Source organism: Magnolia sinica, chromosome 3 (genome assembly GCF_029962835.1).
Source record: "Magnolia sinica isolate HGM2019 chromosome 3, MsV1, whole genome shotgun sequence".
Taxonomy (NCBI): domain Eukaryota; kingdom Viridiplantae; phylum Streptophyta; class Magnoliopsida; order Magnoliales; family Magnoliaceae; genus Magnolia; species Magnolia sinica.
Window position 1 is genome coordinate 102,062,189 of NC_080575.1, and position 12,049 is coordinate 102,074,237.

The window sequence follows — 12,049 nt, forward strand, 5'->3', positions numbered from 1 at the left end:
ATGTCTTCCTGAACTTATGAACAGGTTGGACGGCAAGTAAACATCATGGTGCCCCTGGGACAAGGTTTGAATGGGGTGTTATTCTCCCCATAGCTTTCAGTGTAGTTCACTAGATATTTGGATCTCTCTTTTTTTTTTGGGGCGGGCTTATTTTCTGATATGATCTTGCAAAATGGGTGAAATATGTAGATATATAACACATAAATCATCATGATGGGGCCCACATAAGTTTGCCACGTCAACACGCCCGTTGCTATTTTCTTCACTGCGCAATCCGAGTCGGAAGAAAGAAAAGCGGGGCAATCGAACGTGGAAATATGAATACGCCCTTATTTTTTATTTTTAAAAATTTTCTCAGCAACACAGACACTGTGCACTCGGAAGATAATTACAGGTAAGAAAAACAGATACTCCACGGGTGAAAAAACAAGAACCTCCCACGACCGAGTAAAACCTGCGATCCTTAACGCGTCGGCTTTCACGCATCAATCTCTCTCGACCGTCCCAAAGGTTTCACGTGTTCATTCGGCCTCCATCATGATTCAGGATCTAGCGTATGTCGCCAGCCACTGTGGCCTACATACTGAGTGATCTGATGATCCGAACGTCCATATTTCGGACTCTATACCATACAAACCACAACGCTGAACCGTCGTAACTGTTTAAATCTGCAGATGATTTTAGAATAATGAAAAAAAAAATGGCTCTCATTCAACTCTAAAATCAAAGATTGGGATCATTACTTAAGATTGATAACAGAAGAATAGCTTTTTGTATTAGTGATGATAACATGGACGGTTCAGATCAATGGAATATAGCAGAGTGTGGGCCCGAGTGGCTGGTGTCACACGCTGGATCCAACATCGCGACAGAGGCAAAACGAACTCGAAGGTCCGTACGATGTTGAAAAAGGAAGAATACTATCCGTGCACGGTTAATATTCACACGATTCCCACGAGCAAATGTAGCAGACGTGGACAACATCTGGAGTGGTTCTATGGTGGGGCCCACCATGGATGAGCCACGGCCCCAAATCTGGCCATTTTAATTGATCATAACAGCACTAACTTGGAACATGGTTCAAACATTGGTGTGATCCTCTGCTTTCCTCCAGTCGTCCACACGGTATGACTGTGCATGTCCATGTCTTTGCGAGGCCCACCGTAGGAGCTGTTCGGATCTTGGACAGTCGATTACAACGAGTCCCAAAATGCAAGGAGTGTGGAACCATTTAAAGATGTGGCGAAATCTAGCAGCATTTCAAAATCTGAATTTCAAATCTTTATTTTGAGTTACCTATACAGATCCCCACTCACCACTTCTAGATGGTGTGGAATAAGCGTCAGCAACCCTCGGCAAACAGTTGTCCACACGTGAAACATTGTAAAACATTCATGTTTCACCGCACATCTGAAAAATTGGGAAGATCCAAAAGTCAGGTGTGTCCCACCACAATAAAATTGTAAAATCATGCTTAAAAATTCTAAATTCATATGGTAGGTAACGTTGTGTTTCTCGTGTGGAAAGAAATTGTGTTTTAGAAAATAAAAAAGCTATGTTAAACTTAATTTCTTGTGTTTGGGAAAATTCAATCTCTGACTACTAGTTGCATGACCCAATTTAGGCCAAGATATAAAAAAACAACGAGCACCATATCCATCATTTAAGTCGACCATACGATTGTAAGTAATGTACATGGCGATGTCCACCCTTCAAAATGTTTCTCCCTATCTGAAGCATCTGTATGATTTTTCCTGATTCTTAGGCCCTAGGCCTAAATGTTTTTGTAGAATTTAATTATTAAAGTGGATTTCTTATCACCTTTATGGTGGGCCCGTAAAAAAAAATAATATTGTACATGTCCGTCAACTATTTCTTTTGAAATGGCCCGTCTGAATGACATGTTGGTTTGATTATTTCTTTTTCTTTTTTACTTTTCTTTTATAAAAAAAAAAAAAAAAATCTTTGTCCTAATGTAGGATTATACAACTACTGGTGGATTTCATATTCACATTATGGTGGGCTTGTGTGTGTCTCCCATCATTTTTCTTTCTTAATTTGCAAAAAGCTAGACCTCTTCGATAAGTGGCAAGGAGGACACCTAGTGCTGTAAAGGAGCCAGGCTTGATGTACGTCTCCGTCCAGATTTTTAACTGTTTTGGAAGGACCATCGGGCCAGGCCTATTCAAAAATTTGATTTTTCAGGCCCAAGCCTGGCCTATTGAGACCTTTTAGGACGCCGTTGGATTGCATGGTGTGCCACACACCATGTTTACTTCACCAAGTTTTGTCGGCTGCACTATGATGTATGTGTTGTATCAACACCGTCCATCCATTTGGCGAGATAATTTAGAGCATGATTCTAAAAATGAGGCATATCCAAAGCTCGAGTGGACCACACCGCAGAAAGCAATGGGGACAATGATGCCCGCTGTTGAAACCTTCTTAGGGCCCACCATGATGTTTATTTGCCATCTAACATGTTCACAAAGTCACACAGACCAAGGGAAAAAATATATCCACTTGATCCAAAACTTCCATGGCCCCAAGAAATTTTCAAGGGTAGGCATTCAATCCCCACTGCTTTATGTAGTGTGGTCCAGTTTAGATTCAAATCTCCCTCATGCACTAAATTCATCTCGCCAAATGGATGGATGGTTTGGATATAACATATACATCATGGTGAAGTTCATAGAACTTGACTTCAACACGAAAATCAGGCTAACCTGTCATTCAAAAGGCCACACTAACGGAAACAAGCAGGAGATACGTACAACATTGATATTTTGCACGACTCACCCTAAAGATTATAAGAAATCCACTCCACCCATGGAATTCCACAAAAACATTTAGGCCTAGGACCCTAGAATCAGGTCAATCCATGATTCAGGTGGGTCACATAGAGGGAAACAATTTGGAGGGCAAGCATCACCATGTACATTATTTTCAATCACATGGTCCACCTAAACCATGGATGAGGCTCACATTTTATATCATGTAAAATTAGGTCATGCAACTTCTTAATTTCAACTTTAGTTCCTCTAATTTTGTCCCACAACCCGGACAAAAAGGTGGGAGTTTAGCATAATGTAGATTGCTGCTATCAGGTGTCTACAGCACTCCTGGGAGTAGTATAAATATCCACAATTACTGTCATGGAATCCCCGATCAGCATAGATCATACTTTGAGTGTCACACTGGTCACATCCTATTGACTATCGACATTGATTGTTTGTACATACACATAATCATACGTTTTTTCCTTTTATTTTTCTCTACTTATTTATATGTTCTCTATTATCGTACTGATCATCATTATAAATTAATAAAATTGATCATCTTCATTTATTTTTAATTCTTTTAATCTATTACTACATTATTGAGAAACTTGAGGCCCACAATTACCTTTAAAAGAAAAGTACTTTTTTTTTCTTTTCTTTTTTTCTTTTTTTTTTTTTACACACGCACACACACCACCACACACTCACGCCGTTATGAGATTTCACCACCTATGGGTACTCAAACCCTCAACCAGGTGTTGAAACTCCTTATAGTCTACTAATGGAGTAAGAACAAGGAGACCCTTAAAAAAAAGAAGAAGAAGAAGAAGAAGATATCCCATTTAGAAGCACCGTAACCCTCTCCTTTTAAACTACTTAATCAATGTACATTGGTAGTTGAATAGTAAGGTCAACCTTCATAGGTCTGATTCTACAGTTGATTTAACGCTTGAGATCACTAGCATTTAATCAAACTCAAGTTGAGCATTACACTGGCACCCCCGACACCATTCCAATCACACAAGTTGGAATGAATACGACCATTTGTTAACACATGTAGTCTCATGTCTCTACTTGTAATGCAACTTCTGTTAAAAATTATGGCTAGGCATTGGTTCATCCCTGTGGCGTGGTGAACCCAACACCACCATGTGGCTACGTGGTGTAAAGACTTTGTGGAGCCCACTATAGTGTGTGTGTGTGTGTGTGTGTGTGTGTGTGTGTGTGTATTGTTCATTCATTTTTTTAAAACTAATTTTAAGGCATGAGACTAAAATTTGAACAATATCCAAAACCAAGCGGACAACACCAAAGAAAGCACTAGGAATTACGCCCTTACAATTGAAAATTTTTCAAGACAAAACAAAAGTTTTGGATCAAGCCCAAATCTGTCTTTTCCCTTCATGGAAGTCCATATGACCTTATAAACAAGTTGAATGGCAAATAAACATCATGGTGAGCCCTAGAAGGTTTCAGTGGTGGCATCATTTTCCTGCTCCTTTTAGTGGTTTAGTCTACCCGAGCTTTGGATCTACCTCTTTTGCAAGTTCATACGATAATCTTACAAAATGAATAAATGGTGTGGATATAACATATACATCATGATCACCACAGAAGTTTGCAACGTCAACACACCTGTTGCTACATTTTACACAAGGCAATCCAAGTCCGCGGAGAGAAGCAGGGCAATCCAATGTGAAAATAGAATATAACCTTAGTTTTAATTTTTAATTTTTTTTCCTAGCTAACGTCCCCAGCTCGAAACAGGTTGGGTCTGTGAAGGGCTATGGGTTTATTAACACCGTCCATCCATTTTAACCTATCATATGTTTGGAAGGTCTATGTTACGGGAGCGGATTGCCTATGACCCGACCACGGAGATATCTCTGTTCTTAGGGTTGTGTGGGGTCCATAGAGATGTCCGTGACAAATTCACTCCATTCATCTATTTTCAAAGACAACAATTGAGTAGGATTTTAAAAATTAGGCAGATCCAAAACTCATGTGGGCCATACGAGATGAAATAATGGAGATTGAACACTTGGCGGTGACAGAAGTTTTGTATCAGGATGATATTTGTTCCAACTGTTTATATAAGTAGTAATAATTCTATGAAAGGTTTTAAATGACATATAAACGTCATGGTAAGTTCTAGGAAGGTTTCAATGGTGGACATTGTTGTTCTTACTGTTTTGTTGGTGTGGCCCACCTAGTTTCAATGGTGGACATTGTTGTTCCCATTGTTTCGGCCACTTGAGTTTTGGATCTGAATGATTTTTAGAATCATGTCCTATTGTGGTCTTTCAAAACAGATAGACCGAGTGGATTTATCACGTACCTCTCTGCGGACCCCACACAGCCACGGGAAGGGTCACAGGCAATCCACTCCCGTATGTAACCTTATGAGCTGGTTTGGATGGAAACTAATGACACCGATGGGCCCTAGGAAGGTTTCAACGGTGGAGTCATAGGCAATCCACTCCTCTTTTAAAATGTATGAACGGCTTGGATAAAACACATATATAATGGTGGGCCCACAAAATCCCTGATAGGACCGTCCGTCTCTAGCTAGGTCCTGGTGCGGGTAGTACCCAATTCGTGCACGAATTCTCTATGCCCTCTATAGACGGGATTTTTGGGAAAGCCTTTCGCATGAAGTTCTATGCTCGTAAGTTAGGAAAGGTCCACCGTCATGTTTGTGAGAAATCCGCTCGTTCCAATTATTCCATACGATCTAATTTTAGGACATGCGACTGAAAACAAGGTAGAAAAGTAAGATATCAATGGCATTTAACATGAAGTTCGATGTATAGAAGTAATCCAATCAGTAATATCATTTATCTCTTATGATATTGCTCTCATAATGCATTATTTTTCACTTTCTACCATGGTTTTTTTCTCCCAATGGTTTTTTCACGTAAAATTCGAATTGCTCTCTGTTTGAGTTTGCTTGTGCGTTTGTGATTAGTTTGTTTGATTCTACTCTATGTGCATCACAAGTCCCAACAAGTGGTTTTAGAGATAACAATGGACATGAAGTTCGATATATAAAAGTATTCCAGTAAAAATAATTTTAAACTATAGAAAGTTAAGATGAATGGCATCGTACTCAACAAGGATTGGAAGATGCACTCCTTGGAAAGCTATTAGAAACTATAAAAGAAGAAAATTAAAATAAGTTAGATAAAAATACTAATATCTCAATCCAGTTGTATCTAACGTATGAGGTCATTTATAATATTATGAGAGAGAAAATTGCAACGGATATATAAGTGAAACTAGAGAACATATATGTGAATAAGTCTCTTAAGAATCACTTGTATCTAGAGCTAGAGTTGTTCAATCGGAAGATGATGAAAGGAGTTGATGTTGAAGCCCACATTAGTAACTTTAATAAAATTGTTTTAAATTATTGAATATGGATGAGACGATGAAAGATGAATATCAAACATGTATTCTGTTGAATTCTCTTCTAGAATCATATGAGTTATTCAAATACTCTTTGTGCACCAGTAGGACAACTATTAGCATTGATACTGTTATCTTTACACTTTAATCGAAGGTGATGAGAAAGAAAAGCGATGACGTCGGTGCTTCTACAGATTCAATAGTTATGAGGGGAAGAAATTCTGAGTCGGATAGTGAATCTTCGCAATCAAGATCCAAATCCAAGGGCAATGAGAAGGGCAAAGGAAAGATGAAACGCTAGAATTGTAACATAACAGGGCACATGAAGAAGGATTGTCAGAATCCTAAGTCGACGAAGGAAAAATCAAAGAATTCTTCTAAAGAGGTCAACACTGCAGAATCCAGTGAGGAGGCGAATGGTAGTAACATGCTAATCACATCAAAATTTAGGTACTTTGACGGTGAATGAATTTTGAATATGAGGGCTTCATATTTCATAACCCCTCATAGGGTTCATTAGTTACAATGAGTGCGATGATGGCCAGGTATTTATGGGCAATGATAAATTATGTAAAGTGATTGGTGTTGGATTGGTGCGCATCAAGATGCTTGATGGCATGGAGCATATCTTAACCGATGTGAGACACATTACTAAGTTAGGGAAGAGTTGGATATCTCTAAAGCACTTGAAGCATTAGGGTGCAATTTCACTTGGTTCGATCGCGTCCTTAAGGTTTCAAAGAAGGCATAGAGGAATGGTGACCTTTACAAGTTGATCAGGAGTACTTCATCGGGTGAAGCTATAGTGTCTGTAACAGATTCCACGTATGCATGTATATATGTAACATACATGCTTAGGTCATATGAGCGAGTGGGGCATGAAGGTACTTTCTGACCCGTTGTTTGATTCCAATTTTTAAAAGTATTAATTTTGTATATATGAGCATTGTGTATATGGTAAACAATTAAGATTGTCTTTTAAGTTTAAAAATATGTTCGTAAGGGGGTTCTGGATTATGTGCATTTTAATGTATGAGGGTCATTACCTGTAGTTTCTGATAGAGGGTCGTTATAATTTGTTATGTTCAGTGGTGACTATTCTAAAAAGGTTCGAAGATAAATAACAGTATGGAATTCATTTGATTTTATAAGTATAAAGGGATCATGAGGCACAACACTGTGCACTACACACCATAGCAAAATGGTATGACTAAGTGGATAAATCAGACTCTCTTGGAGATGGCCCGATGCGTGAGGAGTAATGATGGATTGGATAATGGAATATGGAATGACACCGTTAACAAGCCTTGTTCCTTGGTGAATTAATCCCCTTATATGGCTATAGATTGTAAAATTTTATAAGAAGTACGGAGTGGTCAGCAAGTTTACTACCCAAGGCTACATGTATTTTGTTGCGATGCTTACTCTCATGTACCATTAGTTGAGAGAGATAAGTTAGACCAAATTAATAAAAAGTATATTTTTGTCAGTTGTGGTAATGGTGTGAATAGGTATATGCTATATGACCAAGTCACACAGAAAATTATCCTTAGTCGCGATGTCAAATTCAACAAAGGATCATTCTTCTTTAAAGATAAGCTCAAGGAAGTGGAAAAGTCGGTTGTAAACATTCAAATAGATAGAGATGAAACTCAGCTTGATATTGAGACGCAGATAAAGGTAAAAGAGTAGGTGGAACAGCCACCTATGAGAAGGAATCCACCAAGGGTTTATAAGTTGAAAAGGTCATTGTATAGCCTAAAACAGTCACCTAAGCAGTGGTAAAAGAAATTTGATTCTTTCATGGTAAATCAAAGGTTTACCAGGAGTAAGTATGATCATTATTTCTATTATAAAACACTGAATGATGGGAAGTTCATTATCTTAATATTATATGTTGATGAAATGCTTATCATCAGTTATAGCATGTTTGAAATCGATATACTGAAGGCTCAGTTATCATAGACATTTGATAAGAAAATTTTATAAGTTGCAAAGATAATTCTTAACATTAACATACACAAAGACAAGAAGATGAGCAAACTATGATTATTTCAGGTTGAATACCTTGAGAAGGTATTGGTGAAATATGGGATGGACAAAGCAAAGCTAATTAGCATTCCCTACGCGTCTTATTTTAGATTTTCTTCTGAACAATGTAATAAAATAGATGAAGAAAAGCAGGTTATGTCTTATGTGCCTTATTCGAACGTGCTTGGCAGCTTGATGTATGTCATTCTCTGTACAAGATTGGATATTTCACATGTTATGGGTATTATTAATATATATGTCTAACCCCAACAAGCAACATTTGGAAGTAGTGAAATAGCTATTTTGATATATTCGAAGTACGTAGGACTACATCTTGACATTTAAAAAATCAGAAAATAATTTAGTAAGCTATGTGGATTCATATTACATGGGCAATATAGACAATAGAATGTCAACTTCCTGAGTTACTCATTTATGTTAGTGAGTAAAGTGATCAACCAGATGTCAAAGCTTCGGTCTGTAGTAGTACTTTCCATAACCGAAACTAAGTATATGACGGTGAAAGAAGCGTTCAAAGAAGGTGTTTAGTTGAGATGAATGATAAATTAACTTTGGCTTCAACACGAAGTCATGCCAGTTAATTGTGACATTGAAAGCATAATAAATTTGGCAAAGTATATTAGATTGGATTGAATTTTTGGAAACACAATAAATGAGTGCCAACATATACGGTTCTTCCAATTCTCCCCATCAAGGTAATTTAGCCATTTCATTCTCCATCCATACAGTTTAAGGAATGTTTTGATAAATACGAAGAGTCAAAGTTGTTAAAGTATATTAGATTATCTTATTCTTAGTTTAGATTTATATCATATGCTCCCATAAGATTTCAGGTAAAAAACCATATTGTTAAAGTATATTAGATTATCTTATTCTTAGTTTAGATTTATATTATTTTCATTTTTATTTTAAGCTGTACATCTCCTACAGATCTCTTACAGAAATCTCTCATTCTCCATATATGCATGTAATCCTCAATGAAATTATACAAGACAATGTTTTCCACAACGTAGCGTTTTTAGAATTCCCACCGACATCATAGATGGTCCATAACCATCATGGTGGGCCCCACACAGTTCAACTTATGAGAATTCACGGACGTTCAAACATTTGTGATGAATTGGTCTGTTTAATAATACTAGAGAATGGTAATTGGTCTGTTTAAAACATTCGGCTAGTGGTGTTTGGTGGATTGAATCATTGATCGTCCGGTAGGCCCCACAGGGAAATAGCCACACTAAAAAAGATACACAGGTTTATTGTTTAATGTCCAGAGGCTAAAAAATACACACGTTTAATGTTCATATGCTAAAAGCCACCGAACAAAGAAACGGTTGAGATAGCTACCTAGATATAATATATAGCTAGATCTCACAATCCAATCTCACAACTCAAGCATGGCAATTTACGGAAACATATATCTAAACAATCCAAAATGTGGGTACGATTGTGGATGAAGCATATATCTAAAATCACCATGATCATGCATATATCTAAAATCGCCATGATCAATCAATGGTAGCCATCCATTCATGGCTACCAGATGGAGGGTTAGAAGTAAAATAGTGATTGGTAGAAATTTAAAAAGAAAATCAGGGGTTAATGTTGTCTTCACAGTGTAATTTGTTGGCTACACTCCATTCGCAGAAGGTCAGAGATTTAGACGGTTTGGATTTCTGTTTGAGAGTCACAGACAATTTTTAAGTGGTGCAAAACTAACATGGGACTCTATTTGACCCCCTTCCCACGATGCCGCCCACGTGGATTGCCAAAGTGACCCTAGTGGAGCCCACCATGATGTATGTGTTTTATGCATGCCGTCCATCTATTTTGCCAGCTCATTTTGAGGCCGGAGGCCAAAATGAGTAAGATCCAAAGCTCAAGTGAACTACACCACAGGAAAAGGTGGGGATTGTGACGCCCATAGTTAAGAACTTCCTAAAGTCCATGCTTGATGTTTATTTTCCATCCAACCTACTCATCAGTGAAAGGAAAACACATATCTCAGTTTTATCCAAAACTTCTATTGCGTCTAGAAAGTTTTCAAGGAGAGTGATTCTACTCCCACTGTTTCGTATGGTGTGGTCCGCTAAAGTATTGGCTTGCCTCATTTTTTAGCTCATGCCCTAAAATAAGCTGGTAAAATGGACGACTGGGATGGACAAAACGCATACATCACAGTGGTCTCCAAATGATGTTTGTGTTTTGTCAACGTCAATTATATCCATTTAGCCAGCTCATTTTAGGGCATACAAAATGCATACATCGAAGTGGGCCCCGAATGATTCTTGTGTTTTGTCCATGTCATCTATCCGTTTTGCCAGGTCATTTTAGGACATGAGCCCTGACATGAGACTGATACAAAGCACAAGTGGACTACACCATAGAAACACTAGGGATAATGACTCCCACTGTTGAAAACTTCCTAGGGCCCACCATGATATCCATTTGTCATCTAGTGACGCCCACTGTTGAAAACTCCCTAAGTCCCACCACGATGTCCATTTATCATCTAACCTGTTGATAAGGTCACACATACCTAGATGAAAGGAAAACACAAATATCAACTTGATCCAAAACTTTCTGCAGCCTGAAAAGGTTGCGCCCTAACTGTATTTAAGCAATTTAAGCTAATATTTAGGGACCACAATGGGCTGCGTTTGGGATGGAAAAGGTTAGCCCTAGACCTACCCAACACATAAGGTCCAAGGTCCGAGCACGGCCAAAAGCTCAAGTCCAAAAAAAAAAAAGCAGGGGCAGGCCTGACCCAACCTGAATTGATAAATCCGTGTTTCTTACTTGAATGTTCCTAATATATCCGTTGATCAAGTAGGCTACTTATGCACAAAGAAATTAATACCTAGAGGAATGAAACCAACGATCTAAGTTCAAGATGCATGAGTTGCCAATTAAGGATTGGAATGGCAAATTCGTAGGATTTAAGACATGTACACCGAAAGTAAAGTTCAGCCCGGTCTGGCTAAAATGACTTTGGCCTAAGCCCAGACTGAAAATACATGCATGGGCTCTTTAGGCCAGGGAACCTAAATATCACATTCGCGTGGTTTTTGAGAGACGTGTTACAATTGACTTGAAACTCAATTGGATAAATATAGATAAAGAAAGCAGAAGTGGCATTTTTTTGGTCAGATGCACCGACTTCATGTTTTCCGACACATGACCTGACATATTCTAATCGCGTGTGACGTTTTCTTTTACGTGAAAATTAAGATGATTCAATTTGAATTTTTAATGCTGGTTTTCTCTATAAAAACCCCACCTAACCGATCCTTCAGTACAATATCCAAACAAGAGCAGTGATATAGAAGTTTTTTACGGGTATTATGGTAATAAAAGTATTGAAGCTGAGGATGGCATTTGCATTTGTAGCAGTGCTTCTTCATCTCTTTCCATTGATAAGCTGCGTCGTTGATCGAAGCCAATTTCCTCAAGATTTCCTCTTCGGAACTGCAACTTCATCTTATCAGGTACAAAGCATGCAATCACTGCTTTTAATTAACTTTTACGTTGCAGTGCCAACATTTCATTGATTCTTTCACGTCCGTTCGGATGGTGGGATAGGCTAGCTAGCTTGGGTATTTACATTACCAAATAGAATTTTCCATGGGAAATGGTAGGGGTAGAAAATGGTACAACCAACAATAATGTTGGGGAGGAGGAATTTTGGAGAATAGATTGTATAAATACCGATATCGGTGAGCCACCACGAAATTTCATAATATGGAGTGCAATCATCATTCCATAAGAAAATAGCCTTCTTTTAAGTGCATTTTGCAATCGCTTTCACT

At 38.1% G+C, this 12,049-nt stretch overlaps 1 protein-coding gene across 3 annotated transcripts in view; it reads left to right on the forward strand.

Moving 5' to 3' along the window:
- Nucleotides 1-11,525: 11,525 nt before the first annotated feature.
- Nucleotides 11,526-12,049, forward strand: part of LOC131240456 (beta-glucosidase 18-like) — a 59,229-nt gene continuing 58,705 nt past the window's right edge. Inside the window, exon 1 of one of the 3 annotated variants that reach the window (XM_058238700.1) lies at nucleotides 11,526-11,728. In XM_058238700.1, the coding sequence (XP_058094683.1) occupies nucleotides 11,585-11,728 (144 nt within the window). In that variant the 5' untranslated portion in view covers nucleotides 11,526-11,584. The remainder of the gene's footprint in view (nucleotides 11,729-12,049) is intronic. The other 2 variants (XM_058238701.1, XM_058238699.1) reach the window with 2 other exon arrangements.